Source organism: Muntiacus reevesi, chromosome 3, assembly GCF_963930625.1.
Source record: "Muntiacus reevesi chromosome 3, mMunRee1.1, whole genome shotgun sequence".
NCBI classification, from domain to species: Eukaryota; Metazoa; Chordata; class Mammalia; order Artiodactyla; family Cervidae; genus Muntiacus; species Muntiacus reevesi.
In genome coordinates this window covers 81,261,155-81,279,065 of record NC_089251.1, presented here as the reverse complement: position 1 = coordinate 81,279,065, position 17,911 = coordinate 81,261,155, and the positions used below count along the sequence as shown (strand labels likewise).

The following is a 17,911-nucleotide window of genomic DNA, read 5'->3' as shown; positions in this document are numbered from 1 at the left end:
ATCTGGGTCATGAAGATCTTTTTTGTATAGTTCTGTGTATTCTTGCCACTTCTTCTTAATATCTTCTGCTTCTGTTAGGTTCATACCATTTCTGTTCTTTATTGTGCCCATCTTTGCATGAAACGTTCCCTTGGTATCTCTAATTTTCTTGGAAAAGATCTCTAGTCTTTCCCATTTGTTGTTTTCCTCTATTTCTTTGCACTGATCACTGAGGAAGTCTTTCTTTTCTCTCCTTGTTATTCTTTGGCACTCTGCACTTAAATGGGTATATCTTTCCTTTTCTCCTTTGCCTATTTGTAAGGCCTCCTCAGATAACCATTTTACCTTTTTGCATTTCTTTTTCTTGGGGATGGCCTTGATCACTGCCTCCTGTAACAATGTCACGAGCCTCCGTCCATAGTTCTTCAAGAACTCTATCAGATCTAATCCCTTGAATCTATTTATCACTTCCACAGTATAAATGTAAGGCATTCAATTTAGGTCATACCTGAATGGTCTTGTTTTTCCCTACTTTCTTCAATTTAAGTCTGAATGAGGTTGAAAGAAGAGAATAAAAAAGCTGGCTTAAAACTCAACATTCAAAAAACTAAGATCATGGCATCTGGTCCCATCACTTCATGGAAAATAGATGGGGAAAAATTGGAAGCAGTGACAGATTTCCTCTTCTTGGGCTCTAAAATCATTGTGGACAGTGACTGCAACCATGAAATTAAAAGATGCCTGCTCCTCGGAAGAAAAGCTATGATAAACCTAGACAGCATGTTAAAAAGCAAAGACATCACTTTGCCGACAAAGGTCCATATAGTCAAAGTTTTGGTTTTTCCAGAAGTCATGTATGGATGTGACTGTTGTACCATAAAAAAGGCTGAGCACTGAAGAATTGAGGCCTTTGAATTGTGTTGCTGGAGAAGATTCTTGAGAGTCCCTTGGACGGCAGGGAGATCAAACCAGTCAATCCTAAGTGAAGTCAACCCCGAAAATTCATTGGAAGGACTGATTCTGAAGCTGAAGCTCCAATACTTTGGCCACCTGATGAGAACAGCTGACTCATTGGAAAAGACCCTGATGCTCGGAAAGATTGAAGGCAAAAGAAAAGGGCGGCAGAGGATGAGATGGCTGGAGAGCATCACTGACTCAATGAACACGAATCTAAGCAAACTCCAGGAGACAGTGAAGGACAGGGGAGCCTGGCATGCTGTAGTCCATGGGGTTGCAGTGAGTCGGACACAACTTAGTGACTGAAAAACGACAACTACGTGACAAACTATGATTAATGCCATCTATTTACCTGGTCCTTCCTTTAAAAATACTGAGAATTTTTGTTTTATATTTCAAGCCTTTAATGCCTAATTCCATTAAAGTAAAATCCAAATGCTTTATTATTCACAGTGCACAGTTTCCTGCCCCGCTTTTTTTAACTGTCACCTTTCCTCTCATTTCACTACATACCAGCTTCACTGGCTTTCCCCCAGTTTTTAAATTCATGAAGCCTTTTACTACTGCAGAGTCTTTGCAAATGCCTGTCTTGCCCTCTTATGTCTCATGAGACTCCTTTCCATACTTCTGTTTTTAATTTAAATGTAATTTCTTCAGAGATATAATCTCTACTATATCAAGGCGCTCTCCCCCCAAACACAGCTTCCTGTTTATTCCTTTATGGTACTTATTCCAATTTGTAGTTTTTTACTTATTTATTTACCTGCTCATTATTTGTTTTTCCTAGCAGACCATACGAGATCAAGGGGAACCATAAGTTTGTTCACTATAGTATCCCCAGCAATTAATACGCCACCTGGCACTTAATACAGGCTGAATAAATATATGAATGAATATCATAACTGAATGGGCTTCCCAGGTGGTGCCAGTGGTAAAGAACCTGGCTGCCAATGCAGGAGATGTAAGAAACATGGGTTCGATCCCTGGGTTGGGAAGGTCCCCTTGGAAAAGCGCATGGCAACCCACTTCAGTATTCTTGCCTGGAGAATCCCATGGACAGAGGAGCCTGCCAGGCTACAGTGCACAGGGTTGCAAAGGGTCGGAAACGACTGAAGCAATTCAGCACTTAGCATATCAGGACTGAATGACTGACCAAATGAATAAAGAAGGAAGGACATGCTGACTAATCCATCAGCTGCAACATGACACACGACATTCCTGCTAATAAGTACAGTGCCCAGCTCAGCAAGGTGCTTCTTATTAGATGATGCCCATCTAACAGGATGACTCTTCCAGTGATGAACATGCGCTGCCTAGTATTTTCCGTGTCACAGACCCTGGAGACCAGGAAAGCAGTTCCTCTTCTTTAACTTAGGCCTTCTCTATGGTAACTACCATTACTAGCCCTAAGGAATTGAACTGGAAGCAGAACAAAATTCTTTCAGCCTTGTCTCCATTCTATGTATGTGGGTGCTCATTTGGAAAATCTTTGTTTTACCTTTCTTCTGTTCTCTCATGAACTTCATCAACAATGATATGGGTGACTCCCTGTAGAGCTGTGTCTCCCTCCAGCCTTCTTAGCAGCACTCCTGTGGTGCAGTATAACAACCTGGTGGCTGAGGACTTACACGTAAAAGGGCACAGAAAACGTTAATGAAATTTTTGAAAAAAGGAAACACTTTCCCAGCAAAGCCATTTTTAATGGGTAGGGATAAGAATAGTGAACACACCAGCAGTTCCATTTAACATAAACCAAGAGATTAAATGCCTAGTTTCTTGCTGGCAATGACATCAAAAGCTTTCCCACTTCAGATGAAAATTTAGAAAGCATTTAAAAATTATTATAAAACATAAAGATAACAGTGAATGATGAAACAAATTCTGAATTTATTCATTCTATATTTGATTAAATGGATGAAGTCCCAGTCTTAGGAATAAGGCAGCACTTACTAGATCACTTCTGCCAACAAAGAACAGAAGGTCTTTATGGAGGAAATTAAGTATAGCCCAATAACAGTTTAAACCAAAATATGTCTAAAAGGACTTCAGCCCTGTTGAAGTATATATACCAACTTGCCTGTGAATCTCCAGACACCAACGGCTCTTTGTACTTGAAAAATTAAACTTCTGTCATTAGGAAATAAGAAGAGCATACAAACCTTGACACTTTCTAACCGGATCTGGTATCCCACGGTCAGACCCACTCTTTCTGCCCTTTCTTTAGCAACGCGCTCAGCAACAGAGATGGCAGAGATTCGTCGGGGTTGGGTACAGATGATGTTAGCCACCTTCTCAGGTGGTCCGTTCAGAGAGTCATCCAGAATAAACTGTGGAATCTGTGTGGTTTTCCCACATCTGTATGTCAAAAAAGATGTAGGACAAGTAAGTACTAAAATGAGGGTTTTCAAGTGCTACTTAACTGAAGAAGCAATCATACGCAATGAGGAAAGTTAAGAAAGCTAGTCAGAATAAAAGCTGTTCAGCTTCATCTATCTTTCAAACCTACCTACTGACTTATGACCTACAGCTGATAACTCCTAGGAATTTGCACGAAGATTAACAGAGCAATCAAATAACAGTTTGCTATTATTTGTAAAAGTGGGAGTACTGAATAAACAGTAGCTTAAGGTCTATAAATGCCTCCAGGAATGTGAACTCTACATATGAATCTTAGAGAAACAGGAGTATTATCTTATGATTATTAAAATACTTTGTTTCTCCCATTGGTGTGGCATTGCTTCACTATAAATGGACTTAAAAAGACAAGAAACTGGAAGATACAAAGTTACTACTATATCTGTGAGTCTGGGCATAAATTAAATTGAAAACCCTTAAACACAGAAATGGCAACCCACTCCAGTATTCTCGCTTGGAGAATCCCATGGACAGAGGAGCCTGGCAGGTTACAGTCCATGGGGTCGCAAGAGTCGGACACGACTTGGTGACTAAACCACCAAATACAGAATTAAATTAAGCCTGCAGCTTGTCCCTGATAAACAGGTTTGGATCACATATGGAGAGTGTGAACAAGAAACAGTAAGATACCCAAAGCTGTTCTTAAACAAAAGCTTTAAGGAATTCAAAATAAATTTAGAAGATGAAGAGTTTCAAGCTAAATGGTCTAGAACTATTCTTTACATTTTAAAATGGGTCTTGTTAAAAGCCTTCAGCTAGGCATTTTGCCTTAAACTGACTCAAGGCAGAGGTGTACAAGGTCTATAAATTTCCAAATTTCTGAGTTTTGTTTGTTTTGAATTGGTTACAGTTGCCACCACGTTTGCCTCTGGGAGATATTATTTAATATTTGACAGGAAAAAGCACAAATAACACCAGCTACTGTTTTTTCCTTTTTTAAAGAAGAACTAGTTGTGGTAGCCAGGGCACACACCATATTCACAGAAGAAAGCTGCATTACAAATAAATTACATTCTTACCCCGTCATACCACTTATAACAAGCACTTGGTGTTTGCTCAACACTTTAAGAATGTTTTCTCTTTCTTCCCAAGCAGGGAGCGACTGTCTTTCTTGTAGAACTGACTGGAACTGTCTGGAGGTCTAATAAAACAAAAATAAGACATCAGTTTAGTTACTCTGAATAACCTTTCATGAAGCTCTGAATGCGGAATCCCAAAGTTAGACATACCTTTTCTGTTCTTTCTTCATCAATTTGCTTACTGACAGAAAGTGAAGATTTGTTGAGGGTGGGATGCTGGTCAGAAGGCTGTTCAGAGAATCTGCCAGAACAAGCTGTGGAATCTGTGTGGCTTTCCTACGTCTGAATAAACTGAAGGATCTTAGGAAAAAACCCCTCTTGCCTAGCACCTATCCAGCTCTTTTTGTAACAATCTCTACACCAGCACTATTCAACAGAACTTTCTATGCTGATGGTAATGTTCTATATTTGCATTGTCCAATATAGCAACCTCTGGCTACATGTGGCTACTGAGCATTTAAATAACATCAAGGAACTGAAATTTTTATTATACTTAATTTTAATTAAACTTTAAATAGCTACACATGGCTAGAGGCTACCACATAGAACAGTGCAGCTCTACACAGCATCAGATTTTTATCCAAATCACCAACAGTTAAGAGGACTCACTAAAGGGTTTTCGGCCAATCACCACATCTATATAACCCTTTGACATCTAATGGCCAATGCTATAAACGTTGTACTGTAGGTCAAAACTGTGGATATTGTATTTTTGACTAATGTAAGGAATTTATATTAACATATACATTATCTGTATATAATTTAATCATATAAATTTACCACTGTAAACACACTACTCAAGCTGAATGGGTAATTTCAAATTTCTACCATCTTATTATTTACGATATGATTTTTTAATTCAATTTGACACTCTATGGGTGTTGCAGCATATATGTACTTGTGTTAATACTGTGTCAAAAATCAGAATCATAGAACTTTAAAGTTGGAAAGGCTCTTAGACAGCATCTAATCCAATCCCCAAACTGGTTTAAGTAACTCATCTTTATCCTACATCCAACTCTACTGTAACAGTTCACTTAATGAATTCTTTTAAAACAATCTTCATGTGAATGAGGTAAAACAATATGAGCTTTGGAAACAGAGAGAATTAGCTTAAAACCTTGTGCTGCCACTTAGCAGCTATGTGACCCTGGATAAATGATTTATCCTGTGAGGCCTTGAAATGGGGTTAAGAGTCCCTCCTTATCCTTTTCTGCATTGGTATTTCTAATGTAAATCACAGTACTAATTTTTCTTTCACTTATCAGATTTCTATCACAGTATCAAAGCCACATGATTTTCAGAATATTTGGTATATACATGTTGCATTTTCATCAGCCATCAGATTTTCCAAAATTAGTTAGAACATGCACCCAAGTTTGTGGTGGCATGCAGAAACTCTGACCAATCAGAGTAAAAGACTGAAAATATACTATGGAGAGTAGCCAAGGCTTCCTAATTCCTAATCCCTTCATCCATACATTAGGGAGGCAGTACTAGCCATTCTCTTAGAATACCCTACCTGTTTTATTCGGAACTGCTTGCAGATTTTGACATTTTCAGCGTGTACTGATTTTGCCTGCCAGTCATATCTTTTGGAAATCTTTTTCTTAAGGTTGACATAGCTCTCATCCTCCACCATCACTGGTGCTGGACCTTCATCCTCATCTGTCTCCTCCTCAGGCTCTGATTCTTTTTCAACTTGAAGGGGATAAAAGGACACGTTTTCGATATGGAGCCCTTTCTTTAGCAAAGGGGGAAAGCCACTATCTAACAAAGTAACAACAACAACGAAATCATAAAATGGAGAAAAAGTTAAAGCTCGAATAAAACAAATTCATTCATTTCCATACTACTACTTCTACTGCTAAAAAATTTAAAATGCATCTTCAAATAAACTTATAATCAATAAACTTATAATCAATAAACTTATAATAATCAATAATCAATAAATCAATAATCAATAAACTTATAATCAATAATGGCTTTGCTTAAACCAAATTAAGAACAAAGAAGAGAAAATCATGGCATGCCTCGTTAATTAAGGAATTAAATATTTGCAGGTGTTCCTAAATTTCCATGACACAAAATAACCCAAATGACTATCAAATGATTAATCGATCAATAAAATGTGGTATGGCCATATAATGGAATATTACTCAGTAATAAAAAGGAATGAAGTACTGATACATGCTACAACATGGATGAACCTGGAAAACATTATGTATGCTAAGTGAAAGACACCCATTACAAAAAGCCATGTGTTTACAGTATGATTTCATTGCCATGAAATGTCCAGAATAGGCAAATCCATAGAGACAGAATGTAGACTCATGGTTTTTAGGGCTTGGGGAAGGGGAGAAATGAGGAGTGACTTGCTAACAGGTATGGAGTTTCTTTATGGGGTGATGAAAATGTCCCAGAATTAAACAGTGGTCATGGATGTGCAATTCTGTGATATACTAAAAATCACTGAATTGTACACTTCAAAAGGGTGAATTTCATGGTATGTAAATTATATATTAATAAATCTGTTATCCCCCATCAAAATCCATGACACATAGTTTGTCATTTCTTGAGGAATACATCTGAGTCCCATATGCCAGAACTAGCTGCAAGCTGGGAGTAAGTCAAGGGGCAGGTTAGTGAACCCAGCCAGCTGTCTAGCATCCACATCTTGGTGGTTTCACTGTTCTCTACCTGTTGATGTCTATCTGGGAACTCTTGGGAAATGATAAAAACTTGTTTCTCTGAATCCTATGGTGAACTTTGAAAGGGGGGTAACTTCTGTAGAGCACATCTGGATCTGGAGAAAGCCACAGGCTTGTACAAACATTTCTCTATTTGAGGATTTAGGGATTCATAAACAGAGCCCTGTCCTGATGAATTTTGGGGGTCTACCATGCTAAAAGCAGGAGGTTATGGACAGTGGTCCAGAAAGAGAAGTATCTCTAAAAACTCATTTGAAAGTAATCCTATAGACAGTATCAGAAGTAATCACATGAAACCAAATGGATTAAATGAAGCAGATTTTCTGAAAGGATGCTTTAAGGTTCTTCCAGCCCTCACCTGCTAAAATGAGTTTATATACATCACTATAAACTTATGATTGATTCAGTGAGCTGGAATACAGTGACACAACTGGGCCTTACAATGAAAGTCAGGTCACAGTTCAGGGGATTCTCATCCCTTTTTGCCCTTAAACTGAAGAGAATGACTTGCCTAAGATCACTGGAGATCCCAGATCAGCCCTCAAAACCTCTGATTTCTTTAATCCATCATTCCAAATGCCCCACTCCACAACACCCTCCACCTGGTCAGTGCCGTACGTACCTTCTGGAGTTTGATTCGAAAAAAATGAATTACTTGGAATCACTGGTTTACGACAGACAGGATTATTTAGTCTGATTCCAGGTGATACTGGCAGATTCACAGGAGGGACACTGTACTTGTGATGGGTATTTGTTAGTAACTTGGTTATTTCTGATTCTTCCTCTAAAAGGGTTATCAAAGAATATACAACAGGTTCTGAAGTTTCTGCAAATGTCAAGGCTTTGCCATAAAGGAACTCAGAAATATGTAAACGACAAGCCAGAGGTAGATTCTCATTGGTGGAATAAAATGCCACAAGGGGAGCTTGGTAAGGGTATTTGTGGTCTTTAGAAAATCGAATTTCAAGTTCATATAAAAAGGATGCATCTTCATTAGCATTTAGATGAGAATCATCTACATTTCTTTCGACTCTTCCGACAATTTGATTTGGGGGCACTTCATGTTTAAATTTGCACTTTGATCCAAATTTACAATTTCCTTTGAGGTAAAATTTGCAGACTTCAAGTGAAGCCTCCTGTATATTTTTGGTACTTTCCTTTTGCTTGAATTTGCAGAATTTACTTGTCAAATACTCCAGTTCTAATCCAATGGTCCAGACTCTATTTTGGATTCTTTCTATAAATTTTTCTCCACAGATTGACTTGAGAGCAAATGCCTCTTCCTGTCGCTGTTCCACACACTCATCCAAGTTTACGTGAGCAACTGCCTCAGATATCTTCATCCTCTCTCCAAATGTCTCTGAAAAGCACTGGGTGAGCAGGTGTTCCAGTGATGCCCCGACGTCTCCATCGCAAATCCTCAGGGCTGCCTGACAGTGTTCAGTGTGGAAACCATACCTGCCACGTGTGAAACATGACAAAAAAAGACTAATATCAAAAAGTAGTATCAAACCACAGAAGAGAAATTCATCTAAATACATGTACATGGGGCTTCCCTGGTGGCTCAGTGGTAAAGAATCCACCTGCCAATGCAGGAGACACGAGTTCGATCCCTGATCCAGTTAGATCCCACATGTTGGGTAGCAACTTAGCCCGTGTGCCACAACCATCGAGCCTGTGCTCTAGAGCCCATTAGCCCTAGAGCCCATGCTCCACAACAAGGAAGCCACTTCAGTGAGAAGCCCATGCACGGCAACCAGAGTAGCTTCCGCTTCGCCACAACTAGAGAAAAGCCCACATAGCAATGAAGACCCAGCACAGCCAAAAATAAGTAAATAAATAAAACCATTAAAAAAAAACCACACATGTGATGATATAAGCATAGAGATGCAGGGTCTGTATTCTGAAGAAGTCTCCCTGTAATACTAACTCCTCCTTCATCTACCTATCCTAAAAGAGAGGCCACTGAGACTATCAAGTACTGCTATGACCTACCCCACAGGAGAGTGTCACCGCTGGGACCCACGCCACAGCAGAGTATTACCACTGAGACCCACGCCACGGGAGAGCGTCACCGCTGGGACCCACGCCGCGGGAGAGCGTCACCGCTGGGACCCACGCCGCGGGAGAGCGTCACCGCTGGGACCCACGCCACAGCAGAGTATTACCACTGAGACCCACGCCGCGGGAGAGCGTCACCGCTGGGACCCACGCCGCGGGAGAGCGTCACCGCTGGGACCCACGCCACGGGAGAGTACTCAGGAAGACGCAGTTGGGGTTACAGTATGGCTGTGTTTCCTTCAATTCTCCCACAAGTGATGAAAGCAAACCTGGAAAGTCTGTGCACTGCAAATGCTGACACTGTAAATTCCGGCCTGTGAGGCTCCACCAGGCCTGAGCCAGTGCATTCCAAAGGATCAGAGTCAGGAACCAGGGAAGCTTCTCGTCCAGGTGACCAGTACTGCTCATCATCATAATCAGGCTCATCATCTTCTTCTTCCCCAGAAACACCTCTTCTGGCAAAAGTAACATTTTCATATATCATATATTAATTTCTACTTGCTTCAAAGAAAAAATTGGTAAGAGTCTAAGAATTCACAGAATCAAACCACATAGGATAGGATCCTGACCACTATTGAGTCACTGATTTAATTCTTTATTGACCTAATAACTTATATATTGGCAATTAACAGCACATATTACTTGCCAGGCACTATGTTAAATATTTTATATGTACTATCTCTTTGAAAATCTTCACAACAACCCAGCCAGATACTACTGGAATCTCCATTTTTTTCTTTCCCAGATGATCAACTAAAACTTAAAGAGACAATTAATAACTAAAGGTTACACCGTAAAGGACAACTAGTTGCTGAATAATTATTCTTGTATTTCTCTTGGCTCACTTTCAACTTAGTTACATAGCCACAATACGATTAGTATTGACACAGTATTCCAAAGACACAGAGGACCCTCACATTTTATCTTCCTCAATATAATAATTTATTCAAATATAATAATTTACTCAGATCCAGCATCCGCATCTTGTTCCTGCAGGTCTCGGAGAAGAGCTTTCACCTTTTCTTGATTCTCAGAAGTCATGTGTAGAGTCTGCAGGGGCACTTTGGCTTCGGGCTTCCATTTGGGGCGTGCATCCCCTTTTCTCACGCTACTGTTACTAGGTCTGCAAAGGACACAAGAACAAAATTACACACTTATTTGTTATCAGAATTTTTACTCTCCTCAGGGTCTCCATACATACACAACATGATTGGATTGTCATGTATCTTATAAAAGGGGACATGAATGTGGAGAGAGTCTCCATTTTCTACAGTATTTACTCAACTTCATTATATTCTAAACGCTGGGAAAAAACCTGATCAGTTTCTTTATCATTAAGTCTTGCTTCACTAACTCAAGAATCTTCTGGGGAAAGCAATGCTGTGATGACTCCTGCACCAGTGGACTTTCACAAGAAATATGCTATGTACAAAGAGTATATATTTCACTTTATTTGAGGTACTTAATCTGAAAACAACTAAGAGTCCTATCTTGTGACTATTAGGCCCTATTTTTTGAAATATTTATTTAAATTTTTTACTTCTTGATTATAAATATAATAATACACGTTTACTGTAGAAAAGTAGAGAATAAAGAACAGAAAACATCTTTAATATCATTCCTTTTCACATACAGTTTTTATAAAATTATCTAGCATATGTAATTTTTTATAATCTGCTTTATTTCCTTATTAAAATCAAACTGGCATTTTCCCCAAATTAAACATTTTCCTACAACTTAATTTTTAAATTTTAAACACAGAGGGACTAGAATTTATTTCACTATTCACTATCTCACTAATCTCATTTTTGGAATTTACAGTTTTTTAGGGACACTTTTTAATATTTAAAAAAATAATGGATTCTAAAATTTACCTTTACTCACTAAGTTTCTTTTCTTTTTTTCACTTGGCATGTTTCATTATACATTTTTACAAATCTAGGGAAATGGTAGAAACTTCTCTGTACTGAAAATCCAACATATTACTAAGACTTTGAAAAGAACCACACATTTACACTCTCTCAACTGGGTAGCAAAGGAGAAAATAGAAGAGACTGGGATTTTTAACCACATAATTGCAACTTCTAAAAGAAATGTTATTCAAAATTCATCATTTCCCCTTTTTGTTTCAAAGAATTGTTAGTCTATAAAAATTTATAGCATTTATTAAGATTCACCAATAACTGTTAACACCTGCCATACTTACATGCACACACACATTTACACCCTTATTTCCTCTCTATATGCACATATATATGCATATGTATATAAATGTTCCCCCATATAGACACATGCATGTTCTCAACCATCTGAATGTAAGCTGCTGACATCATATTCACTCATAAATACTTCTGCATGTTATTTCCTAAGAACAGAGACAAAACTTTTATATAACCATAATACTATTATCACTCACAAGATATCACTATTTTATATTGATCTCATCTAACATATCATTTAATTTTAAATTGATATCATCACATCACGGCAAACATGGAGAAACAAAGGAAACAGTGACAGATTTAATTTTTTTGGACCAAAATCACTGCAGATGGTGACTGCAGCCATGAAATTAAAAGACGCTTGCTCCTTGGAAGAAAAGCTATGACCAACCTAGACAGCATACTAAAAAGCAGAGATGTTACTTTGCCAACAAAGGTCCGTCTAGTCAAAGCTATGGTTTTTCCAGTAGTCATGTATGGATGTGAGAGTTGGACCATAAAGAAAGCTGAGCACTGAAGAATTGATGCTTTTGAACTGTGGTGTTGGAGAAGACTCTTGAGAGTCCCTTGGACTGCAAGGAGATCAAACCAGACAATCCTAAACGAAATCAGTCCTCAATATTCACTGGAAGGACTGATGGTAAAACTGAAACTCCAATACTTTGGCCACCTGATGTGGCCAAAGAAGAACTGATTCATTGGAAAAGACCCTGATGCTGGGAAAGACTGAAGGCAGGAGGAGAAGGGAATGACAGAGGATGAGATGGTTGGATGGCATCACTGACTCAATGGACATGAGTTTGAGCAAGCTCTGGGAGCTGGTGATGGACAGGGAAGCCTGGTGTGCTGCAGTTCATGGAGTCGCAAAGAGTCAGACAAGACTGAGCAACTGAACTGAACTGATATTCAAAGTTCCTAATTGCCTCAAATCACATTTACAGATTTTCTGATTATCTAGTTAAAAATGACATTAAGTTATCTGTTTTTCAAACTCCTTTAATTTAGTTCCCTATCTATTTCCTGATATTGACTTTTTTTTTGACGCACTCAGGCCAGTTTTTTTGTAGAATTCTCATAATTTGGATTTATCTGTTTCTTCATGATAAGCGAAAAAAAAGGGGGGGTGGGTGGGGGAGACCTTCCATATGCTATTTCATCTACCACTTATTCGAAAACCTCGACACTTTGCCTTCCTTCCTGTTACTAAGGATGAACCATTCTTGATCCTAAAAGTCAGTCCCTCTGTTTGTATATTGTATCTCAATTTGTTCAGTCTCCTCAAGGAAATCATTCTAGCACTTATCCTCCTCTCTATATCATCAGTTCTTCATTCTCTTTTGGATCACTTCCACCAGCATATATACACGCTATGTAACATTTACCATATTAAAAAAAAAATCCTCCCTTTGACTTTATATTCCCCTCAAGGTATTGTCCTATCCATCTTCCCGCCCCTGCCCTTTACAGTAAAACTCCCCGAAAGTGTTCTCTAAATCATGTCTTTGTCACCATTTTTTATCTTCTTCTCTCTAAAACACACTCTATCCCAACTATACTATACCAAACAGCTCTTGTCTACCCACATTGCCAAATCCAGTGGACAACAGTCAGAACACATTTTCCTTTTCTTTTGGCCATGCTGCATGGCTCGTAGGATCTTAGCTTCCAACCAGGAATTAAACCTGGGGCCCTAGCAGTGAAAGTGCCAAGTCCTAACCAATGAACCACCAAGGGAACTCCCATTTTTCTTGACCTACTAGAAGCATTTTTTAATACAACTTGTATATCCCTTTAAAGTATCCAATCCAATCTGATTGGATAACCCCCTTTAAAACACCTTCCTTCCTTCCTTCCATCTGACTTCCAGAAATCAGCTTTTAGTTTTCCTCCTACTTCACTGGCAACTTCTCAATCTACTTTGTCTGATTCTCCTAACCTCTTTCAACCCTAAATCCTAGAGTGCCCAACGGCTCAAAATTCAAACCTCTTTTCTATATCCTATCTCATTTAGTCTCATAGTTTTAAATAGTATTTACTCAGAAAGAACTCATACATTTACTTCTCTAGTTGAGATCCTGCTCTTGAACTCCAGACATATTATCAAATTGTCTAGGACACTGGGGAGAGAATCTTCTGACTGGTCTTCCTGCCTCCACTCGTGGCCCCTTGCAGTCGATTCTCCACAGCACCCTGCGGCAGGCCTGCCGAGCGTGGACGCACAGACTGTGCACTATGCAAAGGCTCCTGAAGCGGAGGAGGAGGGGACAGCGAGAGCTAAAATCCAGTGCGTTCTCTGCTTGCCAAGACATGCATTCTGGAGCTATAACTGACCAGAGAAAGGGGCATTTTCTAATTCACATTCACCATTTTCTAATTCACATAAAAGGATATAATTAATGGCAGTAACTCTGGCCAGAGTGATTGATGACCGATACTCTCGCCTCAAACCCTTCAATGGCTTCCCATCTTACTCAAAGCAAAAGCCAAAGTCCTTATAATAGCTTTTCAGCCATGGTACACAACTTGGCTCAATCTACTTCAACATGCTGACAAACCTCAAGGTTGGTGCTTGAAAGAAAGAACTGTGGTGCTTGAAAGAAGCTTTTCAGGTAGACAAGGTGCATCTGCAGAGTACATTTTGCAAAATGCTGGGCTGGATGAATCAGAAGCTGTAATCAAGATTGCTGGGAGAAATATCAACAACCTCACAGATGCATACGATAACACTCTAATGCAGAAAGTGAGGAGGAACTAAAGAGTCTTCTGATGAGGGTGAAAGAGGAGAGTGAGAAAGCAAGCTTAAACCCAACATTCAAAAAACTAAGATCATGGCATCTGGTCCCATTACTTCATGGCAAATAGATGGGGAAAAAGTGGAAATAGTGACATTTTATTTCCTTGGGCTGCAAAATCACTGCAGATGGTGACTACAGCCATGAAATTAAAAGAGCTTGCTCCTTGGAAGGAAAGGTATGACAAATCTAGACAGTGTATTAAAAAGCAAAGACATCACTCTGCTGACAAACATCTGTATAGTCAAAGCTATGATTTTTCCAGTAGTCAAGTACGGACATGAGAGTTGGGCCATAAAGAAGTCTGAGCACCAAAGAATTGATGCTTTCAAACTATGGTGCTGGAGAAGACTCTTGAGAGTCCCTTGAACAACAAGGAGAGCACATCAGTCAATCCTAAAGGAAATTAACCCTGAATATTCATTGGAAGGACTGATGCTGAAGCTGAAGTTTCAATACTCTGGTCACCTGATGCGATGAACTGACTCATTGGAAAAGATCCTGATGCTGGGAAAGATTGAAGGCAAGAGGAGAAGGGGATGACAGAGGATGAGATGGTTGGATGGTATCACTGACTCAATGGACATGAATTTGAGCAAACTCCAAGAGACAGTGAAGGAAGTACAGTCTGGCATGCTGCAGTCCATGCGGTCATAAAAAGTTGGACACACTTAGCAACTGGACAACAACAAGGTATATCTGAACATGAGATGACTGACAAACAGAACAGATGTTTCTGCTTTCCTTGTCCCTTTCATGGTGGCAGCAGAGGTGGTCTTTTGAGAAGGTGTCAGATATCTTTGAGAATATATATCTGCCCCATAGAGAATTTCTGTAGAATTCAATTCCATTATTTAAAATAGTTTTTCTACCAAACAGCCCCAGGCTGAAGATTGACACAGTAACTAGACTAGCTATTCTGCAACTATCTTAAGACAACTTTATGAACTGTGCTTTAATTTTCAAAGGTTATGTTAAAAACCCAATTCTTTTGATTACTCTAAAGATTATATGTTCCAAAGTATCCTTTTAAACACTTGAATTTTGGGAATTCTCTGGCTGTCCAGCGGTTAGAACTCTGCGTTTTCACTGCAGAGGGCCCAGGTTTGATCTTTGGTAAGGGAACTAAGTCATACAGCAAGCCACACAGCTTGGCCAAAAAACCAACTAAACAAATAACCACACACAAAGAAGAAAACCCCTTGGTTTTATGTGCTTAGTTCTTCTACAATAAATCATTTTAGTAACTAAATTTGATCCTGCTGACAGAAGACAGATCAACACATTCCTAAGGACCAGTTCATTGCAAAGGGCATGGGCGAGCTTTGAAGAGCTGCTGGTTACAGAGATGACTGCATTTGTCAAATTTTAGGGTGAGCTTTACTGAATGTAAATTACACTTCAATAAACATGATTTTTAAAACTCAAAAACAAAACAAAATCCTTATACTGGCCTATAAGATTCTACACAGCATAGCCTGTCGAATCTAACTGCCTAATACGTCTTACCCATCCATGCTAGCCACATGGCTTCCTTTTCATTCCCTCAATCTTCTTAAAACTCCTGCCTCAGGAACTGTTCACTTGCTATTCTGTCTCAAACGTTCTTCCCTCAGATAGATTCATGGCTTACTCCTTCACTTCTTTCGTGTCCTGGTTCAAATGACACATCAAGAGAGAAGTCTTCTCTGATCACTCCACAGAAAGGAGCAACCATTTAAAAACACCAGCAATCCAGTTTGGCATTTTCTATTCCTTTGTCCTTTATTTTTCTCCATAGTACTTACCACCTGACATATTTTTACACCTTTGTTTACAGTTTTTATATCTCAAACCTCCTTCTACGAGCACCAGGACGATATTTTATTCATTGCTATGATCCTGGTCACTAAAACGCTGTCTGGCTCACAGTAGGCACTAAGTCAGTATTTCCTGCGTGAATGAACATCTAAGACCCTAAGAACCTACAAAGTAAGTGTTTTCAGGAAGAATGGAGCTGCATCTAACTCAGCAGTTAGGTTCTTAGGTCAGCAGCTAATGTGAAAATATAGCTTTAGATTATTCTGGAAGATTTCTTAAAAAGGAATCAAGTTTGAGATTGATATATTATCTTTCAGTATGTCCAAAAATGACCATTTTTCATTTAGAATGGAGAAAAATGTAGATTCTCTGGTTGCATACCAAGTGAAGTATTTGGTTATGGTACAGGCTATGTATAAGAAATATATATTTAAGAAATACACATTAATATCACATACTCAGTGCATCAAGAAGCTTAAACTAAATAAAGCACTTGGACACTAGACTGACAGGAATGAGCACCTTCCTCTCTCATTATCCTGTTCATGATGGAGTTCAGATTCATTCAGTGGCAAGTTTAACTACTTAAATACCATTTGTTCTTCTTTACCTTTTTTCCCTGAATGCATACAATTGAATTCATTTAAATTAAAAGCCACCTATGATGCAGTTAAACTTCAGCACTCACCTATATGTCTAACCAATATTTAGTTGGTAATTATTCCCACAAGAGTGTGTGTGTGCCTGTGTTTATATACATAAATCTAAAGAAGTTTCGCTATCTCTAAAAATTTAAGTAAACACCTTAAAGTGCAATTTGAAAAACAATGAGATGCATAACATGCAGTAGAAAATCTTTACTTTCATTAAACATGTATTAGAATTATTGGAATTTATGCAGAGTACATCACGTGAAATGCTGGGCTGGATGAATCATAATCTGAAATCAAGATTGCCAGGAGAAATATCAACAACCTCAGATAGGCAGATGATATTACTCTTAATGGCAGAAAGCGAAGAGAAACTAAAGAGCCTTTGGATGAGGGTGAAAGAGGAGAATGAAAAAGCTGGCTTGAAACTCAACATTAAAAAACTAAAGTCATGGCATCTGGTCCCAGCACTTCATGGCAAATAGAAGGGGAAATAGTGGAAGGAGAGATAGATTTTATTTTCTTGGGCTCCAAAATCACTGAAGACTGAAAGTAAAAGACGCTTGCTCCTTGGAAGGAAAGCTATGACAAACCTAGAGAGTGTATTAAAAACAGAGACATCACTTTGTTGACAAAGGTGGTCATATACAGATGTGAGCTTTGGATCATAAAGAAGGCTGAGTGCCAAAGAATTGATGCTTTCAAAATGTGGTGCTGGAGGTAACTCTTGAGAGTCCCTTGGACTGTAAGGAGATCAAATCAGTCAATCCTAAAGGAAATCAACCTTGAATATTCATTAGAAGGACTGATGGTGAAACTCTAATGCTTGGCCACCTGATGTGAAGAGGTGACTCATTGGAAAAGATGCCAATGCTGGGAAAGATTGAAAGCAAAAGGAGAAGGGGCAGCAAAGGATGAGACGGTTAGGTAGCATCACCGACTCAAAGGACATGAATTTGAGCCAACCCTAGGAGATAGTGGAGGACAGAAGAGCCTGGCGTGCTGCAGTCCATGAAGTTGTCAAGAGTTGGACATGACTTAAGTGACTGAACAACAACAAAACAATGTTCACTAATTAAAAGTTGACTATGAGAGAAGCCTGGGCATGATATCTATCTCTGGTCATCACATTAAGCTTCAGTAAATATTTGGTTGATCGGTTAGAAAATAGATAATTCATCAACTAAGCAGAAGGGATATAGCCAGATCTCATTTGGGGACCTTCAAACTACAATGCCTAAGAAA

At 38.9% G+C, this 17,911-nt stretch overlaps 1 protein-coding gene across 6 annotated transcripts in view; it reads right to left on the bottom strand.

The window, feature by feature from the left end:
* Positions 1–17,911, bottom strand: part of DHX57 (DExH-box helicase 57) — a 58,823-nt gene that overhangs the window by 33,952 nt on the left and 6,960 nt on the right. For 4 of the 6 annotated variants that reach the window (XR_010662355.1, XM_065929403.1, XM_065929407.1 and 1 more), the window contains 7 exons: positions 10,167–10,325; positions 9,472–9,657; positions 7,764–8,599; positions 5,953–6,200; positions 4,371–4,492; positions 3,096–3,291; positions 2,435–2,559 (listed from right to left, as the gene is read on the bottom strand). Coding sequence is in view for 5 of the 6 variants with exons in the window: in XM_065929403.1 (XP_065785475.1) it covers positions 2,435–2,559; positions 3,096–3,291; positions 4,371–4,492; positions 5,953–6,200; positions 7,764–8,599; positions 9,472–9,657; positions 10,167–10,325 (1,872 nt within the window). In the remaining variant the exon portion in view is untranslated. The remainder of the gene's footprint in view (positions 1–2,434; positions 2,560–3,095; positions 3,292–4,370; positions 4,493–5,952; positions 6,201–7,763; positions 8,600–9,471; positions 9,658–10,166; positions 10,326–17,911) is intronic. The other 2 variants (XM_065929405.1, XM_065929406.1) reach the window with 2 other exon arrangements.